Source organism: Leucoraja erinacea, chromosome 28 (genome assembly GCF_028641065.1).
Source record: "Leucoraja erinacea ecotype New England chromosome 28, Leri_hhj_1, whole genome shotgun sequence".
Taxonomy (NCBI): domain Eukaryota; kingdom Metazoa; phylum Chordata; class Chondrichthyes; order Rajiformes; family Rajidae; genus Leucoraja; species Leucoraja erinaceus.
In genome coordinates, this window is record NC_073404.1 from 10,645,658 (window position 1) to 10,666,570 (window position 20,913).

Consider the following 20,913-nt stretch of genomic DNA (forward strand, 5'->3'; position numbering starts at 1 on the left):
TCATTGATGTACATGACAAACAACAAAGGACCCAACACAGATCCCTGAGGCACCCCACTAGTAACCTGCCTCCAACCCGACAAACAGCCATCCACCATTACCCTCTGGTGTCTCCCATTCAGCCACTGTTGAATCCATCTTGCTACTCCTGCATTTATACCCAACAGTTGAACCTTCTTAACCAACCTTCCATGAGGAACCTTGTCAAAGGCCTTACTAAAGCCCATTTAGACAACATCCACTGCTTTACCCTCGTCAATTTCCCTAGTAACCTCTTCAAAAAATTCAAGAAGATTAGTCAAACATGACCTTCCAGGCACAAATCCATGTTGATTGTTCCTAATCAGACCCTGTTTATCCAGATGCTTATATATATTATCTCTAAGTATCTTTTCCATTAATTAGCCCACCACTGAAGTCAAACTAACAGGTCTATAATTGCTAGGTTTACTCTTAGAACCCTTTTTAAACAATGGAACAACATGCGCAGTACGCCAATCCTCGGGGACTATTCCCGTTTCTAATGACATTTGAAATATTTCTGTCATAGCCCCAGCTATTTCTACACTAACTTCACTCAATGTCCTAGGGAATATCCTGTCCCTGGTAGGAATCTATAATGGAGTTCTGCTGGATAAATCTGAGGCATTTGATTGATATGAATTTCATAATGACATAGGCGGTATTGCATTAAACCATTGAACTATGTGTAAGAAGCAACTGCAGATTCTGGTTTAAACTGAAGATAGACACAAAAAGCTGGAGTAACTCAGCGAGATAGGCAGCCTCTCGGGAGAGAAGGAATGGGTGACATTGCGGATAGAGACCCTTCTTCAGACTGGAACTAAATCATTAAACTAAATTGATTGAGAAATGGGCAGCAAAGGGTTGTTGCGTGTGTGATGGTGCCAGATGAGAATTCCGTTGTCAAACCAGGGTTGGAATTGCACAGCTGATATATCATAAATAATTCAAAGTAAAATTTTGTCCAAAAGTGTCCACATTTTTGAATGATAAGAAACTGGATACAATGCTTAACATGAATAGGCCAAATGAATGGAGAATTAGAGTTGGTTAAAATTTAAGATCAAGTATAAACATCTTATTCAGTAGTAATATTTGGAGGGAAGATAGCCAGCATATAATAATGAGAGGGGGCGGTGAGGTGGGTGATGAGAGGGAGGCGATGGGCAGATGGAGCCATTTGAGGGTGGTGGATTGTTAAGGCAGAGGCTGGTAGGTGATATGTGCAAACATATAAGGCAGGGATTATGGACAAACTGAAGCCAGTAGGGGAAGGGGAGATGAGAAATTATTTCATATTTAATTTATGTTTTTCATTTCCTCCAGACACACCTTTTATTATCCACTAACCTTTTTTACTCTTACAGTCAGTAACATCAGAGTTTGTGTCACACAACCTCCTGGTTTTTGCCTTATCACGAATCTTCACTTTCATTTGGAACAAAAATGTGTTTTTAAGCTTCTTGTGAACCGTCCTTGACCTTCAAATGTTAACTATTTTTCTTCTTCTACATATGCTGGCTGACTGCTGAGTAATTATTGCATTTCCTGTTTTTATTACTCACAATTTGTTTGTTTTGGTAATCCCGCTGGTGCTTTGTTAAGTTGTTTGTGTAGACTTTCTTAATAACAATGATGTAACAAACTTCAGTTTGGATTTGGTGGAGTAACTGTTTGCTAGACATTGAAGTCATGCTCTTATAGCGATATTGCTCAGCCCACCTAGTCCATGCCGACACAGTTGGCATTCTGGGCTGGGTCCCATTTGCCTGAATTTGGCCCATTGCCCTCTGAATCCTTTCTATCCGTATATCTTTTGAAACGTCTTTTTCAAGTCGTAATTCTAGCACTTCTATAGCTTCCTCTGGCAGTTCATTCCAGATACAGACTAATCCCTGAGCTCCTTCTTAAATATCGTCCCTTTCACCTTAAGGCTATGGCTCCTGGTTTTAGAATCCTACACCCTGGGAAACAGACTGTGAACGCTCACTTTATGCATGCCCCTCATGATCTTATTCATCTCAATAAGATCGCCCTTTAGCCTCTAACACTCCAAATAATTGCAGAGTCTCATACTATCTCGCCTCTTCTCATAACTCGAATCCATAAACCCAAGTAACATCTAGGTGAATCTCCTCAGCACTCTCTCCAACATCCCTCCCGTAGATGGGCGACCAGATTTGGATAATGATGTGGTTAACACAGGCAATGTGTGGAACCCAAAAAATGGGCAAGGTGTGTAAAGTGGAATGGTTTGGATTAGTCAATGACTATTTATAACTTTGATTTTATATTTTCCATTTATAAAGTTATGTTTTCTCCATATTCCCATCAACTACCCCCAGTTTACAAACACTTTACATATTTGAATTCCTGTGTGTTCTCACTGTAGTTATACAATTACCTTGGTTTCATATCTATCTGGTAAATGTAGGGCAAAACCAAACTAATAATGTCATTTACATTTAAAATAATTAATATCTAATCTAAATTTCACAAATATTTCAAATGAATCAAGCAAATTAAATTGTTTTCTTACTTTCCCTTGCAGGTGTCTAGCCCTTGCAACCTGTGTACTTGTGTTAGTTTGAAGACGAATGGAAAAGATGAAGGTGCTGCAAAAGGGAAGAATAATGGAAAATCACAAGTCCCAAAGATATTTTTTGGTACTCGTACACACAAACAGATAACACAAATCACTCATGAACTTCGGCGTACAGCTTATTCATATGTTCGGATGACCATCCTGTCCAGCAGAGATCACACCTGTGTACACCCTGAGGTCTCTGCTAGTTACAATAGGAATGAAAAATGCAAGGAGCTCCTAGAGGGGAAAGATGTAAGTAATATTCTTTTTTATAAATCAGTGTTATTTCCTTTGGATACTTTGGACTAACTCCTTATCTGGTTTCCAAGGTACATTTGCAGGTGGGAATGTTCTGGGACCCTCCTCCTCCTCCTCCTGTTAACTGTTTAACTACCACTTATGACTAGATGTAGCAGTGCTTTAATTCCATGTGTTGGTTGTGAGTTTGCTAAGTTCAGTCTTTTGCTGGCCTGCTATTCAATATGTTTGTCAACCTGTGTCGCAGCATCACCAGGTTGTTACCTTATTTTTGGGTTTACCAAATGCACTCAATAGCACCCAAAATGGCAGAACCTTCTGCACTCCTTTGAGGAATTGGCTTCATTGTTGCAGTCAAATGATGGATTTGCCATCATCTATATTACTAAAAGTCTGATCTTGACCACTTCCTGATTTTCTCTTTCATGATTTTAGAAAAAACGCTGCCACTTACGGCTGTGATTTTTGGCCATATTACTCGGAGCCCCCCTTCGCTGTGCAGGACAAGAGGATTTTTCGCATTGATGAAAAATAAAAGAGTTATTAATGTTTAAAAAATGTTGAGATTCTCTCTGCTGCCCCTGCTGGTGGGAGGGGGGGACAGACTATAAAACCCGGAAGTTTTGTGCCTCAGTCAGTCTCTGCAAGATGGGGGAAGTGAGAGGATCATGTCTCGCAGTCTGAGCTGTGAATAACACTGAACGCATGTCTACTAAACTGTGAGTGTGGTTTTACTGACCTTGAGTGCCTTAATGTGGTTTGAAAATGAAAATGTGGTTGGTTTGAAGTAAAAGCACTGCAAATGGCTGGTGGGGCTTGGGTTGAAGTAAAAGCACTGCAAATGGCTGGTGGGGCTTGGGTTGAAGTAAAAGCACTGCAAATGGCTGGTGGGCTAAACTTGACAACTTTCTGTTTGCACTGTATATTGATTTGAGATAAAACGCTATCACTTACGGCTGTGATTTTTGGCCATCTTACTCAGTCCCCCTCCGCTCATCAGGAGCTGAGGATTCTTCCCATCAATGAAAAATAAAAGTGTTATTAGTGTTTAAAAAAATGTTGAGAATCTCTCTCATGTCTATCACGCCATGAAGGCCACACCTTTTCTGGTGGGAGGGGGAGGGATTATAAAACCCGGAAGTGTGGGTGTGGCTCAGTCTCTGCATGATGGGGGAGGGAGAGGTCACGACTGTCTGAGCTGTGAATCAACTGAACACACTGAATGTCTACTGAATTGTGAGTGTGGTGTTTTGTGTGGTTTTATGGTGGTTTCACCCAGCTTGAAATGGTATGAAACTGCATTTGAACGCGGTGGCCTTGCACCCCGCATGAAATGGTATGAAACTGCATTTGAATGTGGTGGCCTTGCACCCTGCATGAAATGGCATGAAACTGCATTTGAATTTGGTAGCCTTGCACCCTGCTTGAAATGGTATGAAACTGCACTTGAATTTGGTGGCCTTGCACCCTGCTTGAAGTGGTATGAAAATGCACCTGAATTTAGTGGCTTTGCACCCTGCTTGAAGTAGTAAGAAACTGCACTTGAATTTGGTGGCCTTGCACCCTGCTTGAAGTGGTAGGAAAATGGATTTGAATTTGGTGGCCTTGCACGCTGCTTGAAATGGAATTTCAAGGAATAGTCGTGAGTTAACTGCCAGCCCACCAGCCGTGAGTGAGCTGCCAGCACATCAGGCTTGAGGGTCTGAGCTGCCACCCCAAGAATCCATTTGGCCCACAATGTCCATACTAGCCCTCTGGAGACCAGTCCCTTCAGTCCACAACACCCATACCAGTGCTCCAGAAAGCCCCCCCCCCCCCCCCTCCCCCCCCCCCCCCCCCCCCCCCCCCTCCTCTGGCCACCGATATTGGAATCGGTGGAGTGGTGGAATATTGCGTTGGGGACCAGCCCTCCCGTGTGAACATGGAACCCAACGGGTCCCACTTATTCTAGTGAGGTTATAAATTGTAATAGTTTACAGTTCAATTGTTGCTAATTGCCTACAGTACCCTGTGGATACCTTGATGTGACCTGATAGGTCTGTTCTAAATCCATACCCTTTTGAATGATTGTATAGCCACGCAACACAATGTAAAGTGTCTCCACGAGGGCTTGGAAGTGGTCACTCCTACCATAAACAGATGCATCTGCAAAGGTAGAAAATGAGAACAAGATCATAAAGGCTTTGTCCCTTCAAATGGTTCACTGGCTGCGTGCTGTCGATCTAAATTTGGCCAGTTGGGTTCTTTCGTGCAACCAAAATACTCTAACTGTTGGATGTTACTTTCATCTCTGCACCCTTGCTACTTCTAGCATCTTCCACATGTTGTTCAGCATGGCAGAGTACGGACACATCAGCGAACGGAAAGTGGTAGGTAGTTGTCGAGAGAAGGTTGTTTATATGTGGTGGCACAGGATTATGGAGTCGGATGTGACGGAGCTCCAGGGCTACTCCCCACTATGTGTACCACGCCTGTTCGGACTGCTGGTGTTGAGGGGAGATGGCTGATAGAGAAAGAGAAGTCCACACTAGGTTTCCCACACTGGCATTCCAATGCATTGACTCTGGGAATTTTATGAAAGAAAGGAAATTGGCATTGTTGTGAATAGATACTTTAATTTATTGTTTACATGTTCTAAAAGGTGAGGAGTTACTGAACAGTGGCCCTTGGGGACTGGGTGTGGTAGAAGAATCTTAACAGACCAGTGTGTACAAGTGAATTATAATCGGATGCTGTTGTAATACAAACCCTATTTTACAATTCACCTTTTAAGCAGTCTTGTTACCGCAGCCTCAGGTGGCAATTGACATGAAGAATACAGCCACTCAATCATTGAGTGTGTTATAATTCATGTCAAAATGACAAAAACAGCCTTGTGCTTATCAGGTATAGTTGAGCATTTATTTTACACATCTTCAGCCTGCAGGAAAATTGGAGTTATAACGATCAGCAATTAAACTGTCACCATTGATGAGCCTGTTTAGAACACGGTATTATCCTCACAGAGGTAAGAAGGGAAATAGATAGCTGATAGATTGTGAATGAAGGATGTTTAAAGAAGCATTTAACCTGCGATCACACTTCTAGTGATCAGATGAACTGTTGTCTTCGTCTTGTAATGGATGGTCTTTCACATTCTGCCATCAGTCTTCAGCAGGTGTCAGTTTTGGAATGCCCCAGGACAATTTATTTCAGAAAATATTTCTGGGTATAATGAAACGAACACTTTCAAAATAGCATTGTAGTCTTTCATTCAAGTGCCATTTTAAAAGTGGTATTTACAAAACTGGCCTGGATATCTTGATCATTATTCTTACTTTTTAGTTGTGTGCACTTCTAAAATTATTCCATTTTGAAAAAAGCAGCATTTGGCAGTGCTTATTTTTTTTAAAAAAAGGTTTAATGAGAACTATGTAATTTCTGTGGTGACACTTGAAATTTAATCTTTTTAGAACCTTATGGGAATGGACATGTTTAACATTTTTACAGCAGTTGTGTGATGTGAGAACTACAAACAGCATCACGTAAAACTATAATCTCAGTTCTTTAAATGTTTATTTGTGATTAAATTATAATGGAAATGTCCCATGATTGCATGTTATTGAAAGGAGGGAATTAATATGAACCTCTTAGTTTCCCTTAAAGACAAAACAATAAACTCTATCAATGGATTTATTTGCCAAATATTATGATTCAATTTGAGGGTACTGGCTATGATATTGAACTAGCCCTGTGAATGTATACTACGTTGGTGGCATTTATGTCCAGCAATTTATTACTCTAATTATAGTTTGGGTGATGGGGCTTGATGGCCATGCTGCAAAACACAAGCCCTATTTTTAGTCTTTAGCTCCTGTGCACGATGAGGGACATAAACTTAAAATGTTTAACTCACTCGCAGAGGTAGCAGTCCCGATGCAGTTCTGATACATTATTCTGATGCACCAATGTAGCAGGCCCTTTGGCTCACTCAATCAGTGCTGACCATCAAGCACCCATTTACACTAATCCGAAACTAACCCATTTTACTCCCTCCACATTCCCATCAATTGCCTCCATAATGTTTGAGACAAAGACCCATCATTTATTTATTTGCCTCTGTACTCCACAATTTGAGATTTGCAATAGAAAAAAATTCACATGTGGTTAAAGTGCACATTGCCAGATTTTAATAAAGGCCATTTTTACGCATTTTGGTTTCACCATGTAGAAATGACAGCAGTGTTTATACATAGTCCTACCATTTCAGGACACCCTAATGTTTGGGACACAGCAATGTCATGTAAATGAAAGTAGTCATGTTTAGTATTTTATTGCATATCTTTTGCATGCAATGACTGCTTGAAGTCTGCGATTCATGCATATCGCCAATAACTGGGTGTCTTCTCTGGTGATGCTCTGCCAGGCCTATATTGCAGCCATCTTCAGCTTATGCTTGTTTTGGTGGCTAGTCCCCTTCAGTTTCCCTTCAGCATATAAAAGGCATGTTCAATTGGATTCAGATCGGGTGATTGACTTGGCCACTTTTTTTAACTTTGGAAAAACTCCTTTGTTCCTTTAGTATTATGTTTGGGATCATTGTCTTGCTGTAGAATGAATGGCCGGCCAATGAGTTTTAAGGCATTTGTATGAACTTAAGCAGCTAGGATGTGTCTATACACTTCAGAATTCATTATGCTACTATCATCAGCAGTTGTATCATCAATGAAGATAAGTGAGTCGGTACCTTCAGCAGCCATACATGCCCAGGTCATAACAGCCCCACCACTGTGTTTCACAAATGAGGTGGTATACTTTGGATCTTGGGCAGTTCCTCCTCTCCTCCATACTTTGCTCCTGCCATCACTCTGATATGTTAATCTTCATCTCACCTGTCCACAGGACCTTTTTCCAGAATTGTGGTTGCTCTTTTAAGTACTTCTTGGCAAACTGTAACCTGGCCATCCTATTGGTGTGGCTAACCGGTGGTTTGTATCTTGCAGTGTAGCCTCTGTATTTCTGTTCATGAAGTTTTCTATGGACAGTGGTCATTGACAAATCCAAACCTGACTCCTGAAGAGTGTTTCTGATGTCGGACAGGTGTTTGGGGATTTTTCTTTATTAATGAGAGAATGATACTGTCATCAGCTGTGGAGGTCTTCCTTGGCCTGCCAGTCCCTTTGAGCTTAGTAAGCTCACCAGTGCTCTCTTTCTTCTTAATGATGTTCCAAACAGTTGCTTTTCGTAACCCTAAGGTTTGGCTGATATTTAAGTTTTATTCTTGTTTCTCAGTCTCATAATGGCTTATTTGACTTTCATTGGCACAACTTTGGTCCTTAGCACTAAAAGTTTCCAAAGGTGATGGATAGACTGGAGGAAAGACTAGGTGCTGAGAGCTCTCTTATACCCGTAATATACCTGCGTTAAGGAGGCAATGAAACACACCTGAGCAATTACAAACGCCTGTGAAGCCATGTGTCCCAAACAAACATACTCCCCCCTGAAATGGGGGGACTGTATAAACACAGCTGTAATTTCTACATGGTGAAACCAAAATGTATAAAAATGGCCTTTAATAAAATCTGACAATGTACACTTTAACCACATGTGAATTTTTCTATTACAATTCTCAAATTGGGGAGTACAGTGGCAAATAAATAAATGATGGGTCTTTGTCCCAAACATTATGGAGGGCACTGTAGATGTTACCACTTACTTACACATCAGGGGAAATTTACAGTCAATTAACCTAACAACCAGCAGGACTTGGTGAAATCTATGTGGTCACAGTGAGATAATGTTAAGTACTGTTTAGTGTTTTATTTTCTCTATTGGAGTAATTAGAGTACATGGTATTGGGGGTAGGGTATTGACATGGATGGATAACTGGTTGGCAGACAAGAAACAAAGAGTAGGAGCTAACGGGTCCTTTTCAGAATGGCAGGCAGTGACTAGTGGGGTGCAGCAATGCTCAGCAATGCAGGGATCCCAGTTATTTACAATGTATATTAATGATGTAGACGAGGAATTAAATGTAACATCTCCACGTTTGTGGATGACACAAAGCTGGGTGGCAGAATAAATGTGAGGTTATCCACTTTGGTGGCAAGAACAGGAAGGCAGATTATTATCTGAATGCTGTCAGATTAGGAAAAGGGGAGATGCACAAGACCTGGGTGTCCTTGTACCTCAGTCACTGAAAGTAAGCATGCAGGTACAGCAGGCAGTGAAGAAAGCTAATGATCAAGATAATATGATTAAAGTATTGCAAAAATTTCAAATGGGAGAGAACTTCATCGCATGGATAAAATTATTATATAACAAACCTACGGCTAGAATATTAACTAATAATATACTATCTACAAAATTCCAATTATCAAGGGCAATAGACAAGGATGTTCATTATCACCGCTGTTATTTGCTCTGGTAATTGAACCTTTAGCTGAAAGAATCCGAACACACCCGGATATTTACGGTTATAATACAAAATATTCAAATAACATAATATCTTTATATGCAGACGATGTACTACTGTACATCACAAAACCCCAAATTAGTATACCAAACATACTAAATCTAATTGAGGACTTTGGATCTTTCTCAGGATACAGAATAAACTGGAACAAAAGTGAAATTATGTCGATAAAACCGAAAGACTCAACACGTATCTTAAAATTCCCCCTTTAAAATAGCCGCAGAAAAATTTAAATATTTGGGAATTGAAATTACTAGAAACTATCATGCTATGTTTAAAGCCAATAAGTAAGTCCCTTACTTAAGAAACTAAATAGTCTAATCAAATTCTGGAAAACGCTCCCGATGTCTTTAATAGATCGAATAAATGCTATAAAAATGATCTTTCTACCAGAAATCCTATATCTATTTCAATCAATACCTATATATCTTCCAAAAACGTTTTTCAAAAAACTGGACTCAGACATTACAAATTTTATATGGGCTATAAAAATTTCAAAAGAGAGCTGGGATAAACACTTACTATATGTGCATAAATGCTCGATCAACGTACGACATACTCTAATTCAATTCAAAACATTACATAGACTATACTATTCAAAAACAAAAATAAATAAACTTTTCCTAGTCTCACCCATTTGTGATAAATGTAAGTCTCATGAAGCTACCATAGCGCACTCTTTTGTTTTTTGTAAAAAAATCCAAAAATTCTGGAACTAAGTATTTGAAATCTTCACAAAACTATTTAAAATAAGACTCATACCAAAAGCAGAATGGATTATTTTTGGAATAGAAACATAGAAACATAGAAATTAGGTGCAGGAGTAGGCCATTCGGCCCTTCGAGCCTGCACCGCCGTTCAATATGATCATGGCTGATCATCCAACTCAGTATCCCGTACATGCCTTCTCTCCATACCCTCTGATCCCCTTGGCCACAAGGGCCACATCTAACTCCCTCTGAAATATAGCCAATGAACTGGCCTCAACTACCCTCTGTGGCAGAGAGTTCCAGAGATTCACCACTCTCTGTGTAAAAAAAAAAACAAAAGAATAACGGAGGGTAGCCCTGAATTAAACGCGTTTCAAAAGAATTTACTTAATTACGGGCTAATAATGGGGGAAAAAAGCTTATACTCAAATTCTGGAAAAACGCTCCTATACCAACAATAAAAATGTGGATTTCAAGCATGTTCGAAACATTACATCTGGAAGAGATGAGACTCCTCCTAGCAGGCAAAACAGACCACTTCCAAAAGACGTGGTCTGCATTTATGGACTTATTACAAGCATAAGGTGCAATAGTAATTTAAAAAATAAATGGTGCCAGGATCTGGCAACGGGGGGTGAAAAATACGGTTGGTATATCCCTTTTTGCAGAGTTTTTTTAATTTTTTATAATAGAGCGATTGTTACTCTTTCTTTCTTTCTTTTCTAGGGTCTATTTCTTAACTTTCTTCTCTAACTCCTTTTCTAATGGGCTTTCTTTTCCCAACACTTTCCTGCACCTTCACGAGTCTTTCTCACTTTCCTTACTTCTTTTATTTCTATCTTTTTTTAAAGCTCAAAAAATGAAGGGGTACAACAAATGTAATGAGATATATGTGGTGTGTATTACTGTAACTTATTGTACTTCTAATAAAAATAAAATTTAAAAAAAAACAAAAACAGAAAGCTAATGGCATGTTGGCCTTCATTGCAAGAGGATTTGGGTTTAGGAAAAAGGAGATCCTACTGCAGTTGCACAGGGCCCTGGTGAGATCGCACCTGGAGTATTGTGTGCAGTTTTGGTCTCCTAATTTGGGGACTGGGCCAGTCATCAGAATATGCTATCTGAGACCTGGTTACAGTTCTTGGCCACCCCCCACGACACTTACAGCCCATTACAGCAAAGTCTTCCAAACAATAGGACCAACAGGCATGCAAAAATTAGTATTGTAAACGAAAAAGACAGGTGGCTACTGTGGGTGATGTACTGGATTGTAGCAACCAACCTGTTCGGCATAAGGATGAGAATAACTCTTGTTGTTCTCCTCCCTCCCTTCTTGTTGGAAGTTCTTCATTTGCTCTGGTGCTAACTAGGGTGATGTAACTCTTGAAGTAGTGAGGTGGTGGGAAAAGCAAAGACCTTTATTCTGTTGTTCAGTGGCATAACATCCAATTGCCAATACATCAAGCCAACATTTTGCCTAGATGGTTCAGTCTATCTCTGGTGTTATGAATAGAGAAAAAAAACATTAATAAATAATAATATGAAATTGCTGTTACTTCAGTTGTCAAGGAAAATTAAAGTATAAAAATGAGTTCAAACGAGTTGATACTAATAATCCTGGCAAGTTTGTGGCTGGCGAATCTTCTTGGTGCTGCAAGGCCAAAACCAATTTGATAATAGTGATGTAAAATGGGATAGTAGAAGTTTATTAAGTAGGTAATAACTCTTTAAAAATCTGGTTTGGATATTTTAGGTAGACAAAAGTGCCAGAGAAACTCAGCGGATGCGGCAGCATCTATGGAGCGAAGGAAATAGGCAACGTTTCGGGCCAAAATCCTTTTTCAGACATTAGATATTTTATCTTGGAAGAGAGAATAATGTTTTTTTAAGGCAGTTTTTAAATTGCTATTGCTCATGAAGTGTATATAAACCTATCAACCTGTCTGACTTGAAGATAACAGATTATTTCACAATGGAATCCTTGACTTTAATTATTAGCGTTAAATATATGTTGTTTACCAGCTTTGTTTCTACGGACGTTGATTTAATTTCAGCCTTAATTTGGAGGAGTAAAAGATGGTGAAAATAGAATTGATGAATAAATGAAAAACTAAATGCTGTTTTCTGAAAGATTACACAACTGATAACAACAATGAACATTGAATTGTTAGTAATTCTATCTTCCCAGTGAATCTTTTTAGTCAATGCCCCATCTGTCAGATTAGTTGAACATAGAGGATCCCTCAATACTTTTAGAAGATGGAAACTCTGTCTTGACAACCACTCATTTCTCAATGAACACACCAATCCATCTATCTCATTTGTTCATTTTGGGACTTCACAACGATCGGATTAACTGGCATTTTTGCTTCCATCACAACTGTGATTCCATTTATTCGAAAGTAATTAATTGAGTGTGAAAGACTTTAGAATGCCCAGAGGGCGTGGAAGCGTCTTCTCGGTAATGTCACACATTAATAACAGAGCAGATGAAACTGTGAATAGAAGTGGAACAACCCAAGACCGAATCAAATTTCACTCTCATGGTGAAACTTGAAACCTTGTCTAATTTAGAGTGGTGCCAATCATTTTAATAAATTGTACTATTTAATTAAATTCAGCACCTATGCAGCTTTTTTTAAAGAAAAAATACCACCTGGAGTAGTGTAACACCTTAATTATTAATTACTTATGAAATGTATTCAAATGTAGCTAAATGCAGTTACAAATACAGTTACAAATACATAAAAATGCAGCAAAATACTTGCAATAACAACGCAAACATCAATGAGAGCACCAAATTAAAATATTTGTTTTGTGCTGTAATTTAAGGGAAAACGATGGCTGAAAACAGAGAGAAAAAATACTGGGTAGACAAAAATGCTGGAGAAACTCAGCGGATGAGGCAGCATCTATGGAGCAAAGGAAATAGGCAACGTTTTGGGTTGAGACCCTTCTTAAGACTGATGTGGGGGGGGGGGGCGGGAGAAAGGAAGAGGTGGAGACAGTGGGCTGAGGGAGAGCCGGGAAGGGGAGGAGAAAGCCGGGACTACCTGAAATTAGAGAAGTCAATTTTCATACCTAGGGTGTAAACTGCCCAAGCGAAATATGAGGTGCTGCTTCTCCAATTTATGGTGGGCCTCACTCTGTAATACTATGCTCTTTTTAACAAATTGGAGCAGGAGTTTACTGTTTAGTCCAGCATTTGTCAACCTTTTTACACTTGCAGAACTCTTGAAATCATTTTCATGTCTCAGGGAACCCCTACATAAAAATTATTATATAACTTTATTAATCTTTCTTTCTCTTTCATAAAGTTAAAGTTCATAAGGCAAACATAATATATATTTTCTGATACCTGGTTTAAGCAAAAAAAACTTACATTTTTCTCAAGTTTATTGACAATGCAAAACAAATTGAAATCAAATTGCTTGTTCAAAACTGAAGCAAAGGCAGACAAACTTTTGTCTTTTTTTGTAAACCAACATTTGCAGTTCCATGTGCCAACAAGACTTGTACTCCTTGAGTTGGTTCACGTACTTCCTGGCTTAGCAGAATCCACGTTACGAACTTGTATCTGCTAAATGAACAATAGTATGTTACCACCTCTGATCAGTCTACCCTAGTGCTAGACAGAGATTGTGGGTAGAATGCTGTTGTGACCAAGTCAGAATATTGCTGGTCAGGTCAGAATACCAGAACCCTCATTAGCTCATTCTTTGTTGAATGAGATTTTCAATTTAGCCATGTCTCCAGCTAATAGAACCTTTCAGAGCTGATTAGACAGGATGAGTCTTTGTCATATTTGAATGTAGGTCAAGTTTGAAGTTGGGCCATCTTTTTTTTACAGTTGTGGTTTGGTAAAATTTGAGATGCTTGCTGGACCATTTCCGAGGAAGCTATGAATAAGCCATGTGGCTGCAGATCCTGAGACATGTACAATAGAGACAAGTGACGACACCAACAGCTTTTTGTCCCTAAAGGATATTAATGAACCAGATAAATATTTACGACAATCCGGTAGTTTTGTGACCACTTATAAATGATGCAAGCTTTCTATTTAGATTATTTAATTAACTGAATTGAAACTCCCCAGATGCCCTTGATGGGATTTGGGCGTCTGAATCATTCATCTAGACTTTTGAATTTCCAGCCAGTATCATGACCACTGTTACACTATTCTTGCATTTGTTGAATCAAAATGAAGAATGCAAAGATGCTATATCTTGAAATAGTGACATTTAAAAAAATCTATATATTTAAGCTGTCTAAAGTCTTGTGTAGGTGATAAATGTGATTAGGTGTATCATTGTAAAATTTTCCAGAGACTTAAAAATTACAGAATTCTCTATACTAACCAGATAGCTTACAGACAAATCAATTTACTTCCAGTTTTCATGGCAGCTCCAGTAAAGTTAAAGTGCTTGAAAACAGTTGACCTGCCTTTTGTGTGTTTTTTCTTTGATGTTTCCACCCACCTGATGGCATTCTCACCTTTAACTTGTCTCTCATTTACTTTGTGCCATCTTCTTCTCATACATTGCGTACTAACTCACACTGACTCACTTTTTGGTTAGTTTACCTTCCAGCTGACCTCCCATGCTATCTTAAACTGAGAATTGTTCTGCTTCAGAGATTTATCAATGTAATTTAAGAGTCAAGCATATTTAATTGTCCGAGTACCAACAATGGAATTATGAAATTCTTATTGCACCTTAACCTGCCCATTAACACAACTACGCACAAATAAATATATAATGTTCGATAATACAATAAATTAACAATAGGTAATACTAAGTAACTAGACCATAATAGTGCAAAACTAGTCCAAAGTGCAACCAAAACAAAGTCCATAGTAGATCATAATAGCGGAGGTAGTGGTTAGTGTTGTGCAGTTTTCAAGAGCCTAATGGTTGCTGGGAAGACATTCTTAAACCTGGAGGTCATGGTTTTCGGGCCTCTGTACCCTTTTCCCGATGGTAATAGGGAGATAAAAGTGTGGTCAGGGTGATGTGGTTCTTTGATATTGGCAGTGCTTCCTGTAGATTCCTCCGTTGGTGGGGTGATCAGTACCTGTGATGGACCAGGCAATGTCTACCACTCTTCATCCTCCTTCATTCCTAGGTGTTCAAGTCGTTGAACCAGCCGATGATTAAACCAGTCAGCATGCTCTTTACTTTACAGCTGTCAAAGTTAAAGAGAATATTCGTTGACATAGTGAACCTCCTCATTCTTCTAAGGAAGTAGATGCTTTGATGAGTTTTCATGGTGATTGCAATAATGTGCTGGGTCCGGGATAGATCATCAGAAATACACATGCCCAGGAATTTGAAGTTGTTGACCTCTCCATTGCTGTCCCATTGATGAAGACAAGTTCACGGATCCTCAACTTTCCTTTCCTGAAGCCAATAACCTACTCTTTGGTCTTGCTAATGTTGAGAGCAAGATTGTTGTTCTGGCACCATTCAATCAAATTATCAATCTCTCTCCTGTACTTTAATTTATTAGTACCTCTTATTCATCCAACAAAGGTGGTATCATCGGCAAATTCAAAGATGTTGTTGGACCTGTGTCTGGCTGTACAGTTACGGGATTATAGAATCGTAGAGCAGGGGACAGAGCACTCAGCCTTGAGGTGCTCCTGTGTCAATCGTTATCAAGGAGGTAAATTTATGTCGTTGTAAATTTATATTGTGATCTGCTGATGATGGAGTTGAGGATCCCATGCTTAGAGACGAGCAGAAACTCAGTTCCCCAGTCTGATGGTAAGTTTAGAGGGGTTGATGGTGTTGAACACTATCTGTAGTTGATGAACAACAGCGTGAGGTGCATGTTCACATTTTCTAAATGTTCCAACGCAGAGTGAAGAGCAGGTGAGATTGCATCGTTGTTTTGAGTAAATTGTTGCTCCACAATAATAGTGTAAATTTTATACAAAATTTTAAACAAAACGTGTCAATCATTTAGGTATAGCTGTGCATAGGTATACCTGTGTATAGCTGCAAGTTTGTGCATTTGCCTCAATTTGCAGGTTTTCACCAAAGAACCACAAGTAAATCCTGTGAACATAATATTTTTATCATGAATATCCTTTTTACGAAGATTGTTCACAAATGACACAATGCTAATTTTCTAGCTAATTTTGTACTGTAATATATCCTTTGTGACAAAGGAATCAGTTCTTATTAAATGCAGCATTTTTTTCTTGTACATTCAAGTTGATCTTTTCATCACGAGAGGTAAAATTTGGTGTTTGTTATCCAATTACAGGGAAGATCGTGCCGTTACTATCACGGTGTCCACAAAATGAGTGAACAGAGTTCTTTACAGGGGATTCACAGTTTGAAAATTGCTTGGGACATTGAAGAGTTGGTGAACTTGGGAAAGAAGCTTCGCTCATGTACCTACTTTGCAGCCCGCGAATTAATGCAGGATGCAGATATTGTATTTTGCCCATATAATTATCTTATGGACCCACAAATAAGGGAGAGGGTAAGTGCTTTTCAAAACTAATATCTTGGACTATTATTTTCTGCCAAAGTTATTAATCTGTGTTCTTGATTGGTGTTACGTCTATGCATTTTTTTTGTTGTGATAGATGAAGATCAACTTGAAAGACCAAATCCTTATCTTTGATGAAGCGCATAATATTGAAGATTGCGCAAGAGAGTCATCTAGTTTTAGTGTTACGGAAAATCAGCTGTTGTTTGCTCGCGAAGAACTGGATGGCATGGTCAACCAAAATATCCGGAAAAGTGATCATGAGGCACTGCGGGCTGTCTGTTATAGTTTTACAAAGTATGCAAGATTTGGCGAGATATATACAACTTATACATTTTTTTAAGTTTTAGTTATTTTAATACTTTTAATCTTGTAGTGCGAAAGATTCAATTGTTGAATCCGACAATTGTTAGCTACTTGGAACATCAGATCTGTTAAAATGGCTTTTTAATTATTTTTAAATGACATTATATTATACATATTATTTAAAAGAGCATCTGTGAGCGTGTGTACAGTTTCATTTCGAGGATCAAATTATTGTGAATTGATTTAATGTCCTGGTTAATGAATCATATGACCCACTGATAAAATAATCTCCCTGCTGATTCAGTTTAGGTACTTATTGTGTAATATTGTCAACAATTGGCACATCTGTATTTTTGTCACCATCTTTTTCAAATTAAACTTCCCAAGCTTGTTTATAAATTAAGTCCACTGGATAACATGACTGGAAGTGAAACACGCACGTTCGATTTTCTTCTGGGACAGTGAATGAATGAATTCTCCCCAAAATTTTTGCATTACTTGTTTTTTCTCTTAAACTTGTACGTTAGCAGATTATGCTGTGGGACATAATATTTCCTGAACTATGAAATTGCCAACTTTTGTAATGTATGCTGACTCTTCAAAAAAAATGCTTTACTTGAAAAGATATGCTGAAGATGTTAATATAAATTATGACTGAAATCCAGTTCAATTAATCCATTCACTCTCTGTTTCATATTTTCCAGTTTTCCCGCTTCACTCATCCCTTTCAACCTTTATTCCTTGATTATCAAAGTTTTTGTTTCATGGTATTTCTTTTCTTGAAGAAATATGTTTTTTCTTAATATTGCCTTGCTTGGTGTCCTATTTGCTGCTTCAGTATTGGCATGTGATCTTAGCACGACACTCTAGAGCCATGAAGCTAAAACTTCTGCTTGAGGCTCAGGAGCTTAAACTTAGTTTTCATCTTAAATCAAGCAAACAACACCCGATTCTTGAATGCTCCATGTGGATCAAACATCAATCAGTAAATCTGTAAATGAGCAGTGTTTTTTTGCAGTAGAATGCTGGAGTAACTCAGCAGGACAGGCAGCATCTCTGGAGAGAAGGAATGGGTGATGTTTCGGGTCAGGACCCTTCTTCAGACTACAGAGTTCTATTTCAGCTATTAATTACTGCTTGTGTCATTTTATTTTTCAGCTGGTTAAAGGAGAGTTCTGGCAATCTGGTAGAGCGGGAATTTGAAACATCTTGCAAGGTCTGGAATGGAAAAGAAATGCTAAATATTTTCCATAACTGGGGATTAACCAGTGCCTCATTTTATATTTTACAGGTAATTTGATTATTCATAAGTTTAACAAGGTTTTGATAACTACAAAACTGAGTAAAATATGAATCCATCTTTATCTTCAGATTTTGAGTATCTATATAGACCTTATTTTTTTACCCCCTCATTAATCAAAGTTACACTGCAGATATCAGAAATTCAGTTAATACTTTTTTGGACCACTAAAATTGGCGACAATGTCACACATGCTACTCCAACAGTATTCTGGTATTTCTCATAGCGAGGATTTGAGAACTGAATGCTGTGGTGATCTTGCCAGACGCTGATTGTGACATGCATTTGACAATATGTCTGCTTTCTAACCTGCCAGGAAAGAGCTTCATGCGTAAATGTTTATTTTTAATTGGTTAATTTCTTGCAGTCTTGGATCCAAGAGTCAAAACCTGTTGTTTTCAGTGGAGTTAAAAACTAGAGGGATAATTGCTGATATAATTTGACCCCTAGTTTAGCAGAATTGTTAGCATTATATTTGCGTTATAAATTCCTATAAACATCTTACAAAGTAATTAAACTCTCATTCCTCTCTTAGAGTTGCTACAGCACCGCAATTTAACCAGTGGCACAGATGGTAGAGCTGATATCTCACAATGCCAGAGACCCTGGTTCTATTCTTCCTCGGGTGCTGTCTATGTAGAGTTTGCACTTTTTCCCTGTATTGGTTTCCACCGATTGCTGAATTTTCCAAACTCATCCCAAAGATGTTTGGGTTTGGAGGTTAACCAACCTCTGTAAATTTCCCCTACCGTGTGAGGTGTGGATGAAAATGTAAGATAACGTAGAACTGGTGTGAACGGGTGATCAATAGTCAGCGTGGACCCAGTGGGTTAGGGCCTATTTCCTTGCTGTATCTCTCAACTAAACTGGAAGGACATTATAATTAAAGGTGCAGATCTTTCATTGACCAGCAAGTTGCTTATATGCTAATGGAAGCAGCCTGTGCCATTGGAAGCATACTGTTTATTTCACTGTGCTCGTATGCACATTTTTCTGAGGGGATGTTGGTTGCAGCAAATTGGAAAGCTCCGTGCTGTACAAGATCTTTCTGACTATAAGCAATTGACTCTACCTGGAGTAGCTGCTGGAGTCAGCCACTGTTCCCATCAAAATCTTGTGCTTTGTTGCAGGTGATTTTTTAATTTAATGGTGTACCAAAGTATGATTACTGTCCAGCAAACCACAAAGATCTATGTGCTTTTCGTGGGTACTGAGCTATAATTGCTATTTAAGAAACCATTTGGTCTGAAAACAGATCTATTGCATGCACGTTGGATTTCCGTCTTGTGATTATTTCAAAATGTCAGGAGTTTTTGAATGTTTTTATACATTTTGAAGTAATTTGTTATATTTTTTTGGTTCCACCTCAATCATGTGTAAATGTTATAACTATTCTATCTGAGAATCCTTTAATATGGTTGGCTATTTATGCAGAAAGATTATATTGTAGTTTAGTTTATTATTGTCACATGTACTGAGGTACAGTGAAAAGCTTTTGTTTGGGTGCTATCAAAACAACTATACATGATTGCAGTCAAGCCCTCCACAGTGCACGGATAAAGGATACAATGTTTAGTGCAGGATAGAGTCTGATTAAAATTGGTTCAAATGTCGCCAATGAGGTTGATGGGAGGTCAGGACCACACTCTAGCTGATGAGTTGCTATAGTTGCTGGACACTAGGGATCAATTTGAATTGACAGCAATAAGCTCTAGAAAAGGGGAAGTTTATGTCACACAACCTTGTGTCTTTCTAGACAACCTTCATCAGTCAAAATGCTGGAGTAACTCAGCGGGACAGGCAGCATCTCTGGAGAGAAGGAATGGGTGACGTTTCGGGTCAAGATTCTTTTTCAGTCTGATGAAGGGTCTCGACCATAAACGTCACCCGTTCCTTCTCTCCAGAGATGCTGCCTGTCCCGCTGAGTTACTCTAGCATTGTGATCTACCTTCAATTTAAACCAGCATCTGCAGTTCTTTCCCACTTCATCAAAGTCATTAGTGGGCACTGTTTATTGTTGACTCCAAAACAATAAACTATATATATTATATAATATATTATCCATGAATACACTGTTGAAAATATAGTAACCTGATGTTGGTGATTACTGGGGAGAAAGACATAACTTTATTATTGTCTTTTAATACTGTGATGCTAAAGGCAGTACTTGATATCAAATTATTATTTGAATGAATATCTGATGCTCAGAAACGTCTGGATGCTGTGATAGAGAAAGAAGAAAAAATGCTAATGCTGAATGGACGGCAGGAGTCAGTAACAGTTCCGACTATAAGTGCATCAACACAGATGGTGCTGAAAGGACTCTTCATGGTGCTTGATTTTCTCTTTAGGGACAACTGCAGGTAAATGCTGAAATCTTTGTGATGGATGTTTGGACCATGGTATCTGTATTTTTTTAAATTATTAAAATATATGCTGTTATGTATTAATTATTTGAAGCTAATAAACAATTTACCCTCAGTATAAGATGCTAGCTATAAAATTCAGATGTGTTGTAATTTGAGCAAAATCAATTTGTAGTGTACAATATCTAATGATGGTGGAATCTCCATTATTTGTGTTCTAGTTGTTGGTCAGGCTTTTATTGGGTAAATCTTTGTGTAAGATGCTCATTCCAATTCAAGTAAAACAAAAGTCCTGTCAAGGTAAATCAATCATAGATTAGGAAAAGGATGACGGTTGTATTAGCAATGTATTTGTCTTAATTCCCTTTACTAACATTTTTGAATAACGCATATAATAGTAAAATTTG

At 38.5% G+C, this 20,913-nt stretch overlaps 1 protein-coding gene across 7 annotated transcripts in view; it reads left to right on the forward strand.

The window, feature by feature from the left end:
• The window catches only part of brip1 (BRCA1 interacting helicase 1), a 197,235-nt gene that overhangs the window by 42,135 nt on the left and 134,187 nt on the right, over positions 1–20,913 (forward strand). For all 7 annotated transcript variants that reach the window (XM_055657707.1, XM_055657706.1, XM_055657704.1 and 4 more), the window contains 5 exons: positions 2,576–2,863; positions 16,304–16,525; positions 16,632–16,831; positions 17,999–18,131; positions 20,349–20,503. In XM_055657707.1, the coding sequence (XP_055513682.1) occupies positions 2,576–2,863; positions 16,304–16,525; positions 16,632–16,831; positions 17,999–18,131; positions 20,349–20,503 (998 nt within the window). The remainder of the gene's footprint in view (positions 1–2,575; positions 2,864–16,303; positions 16,526–16,631; positions 16,832–17,998; positions 18,132–20,348; positions 20,504–20,913) is intronic.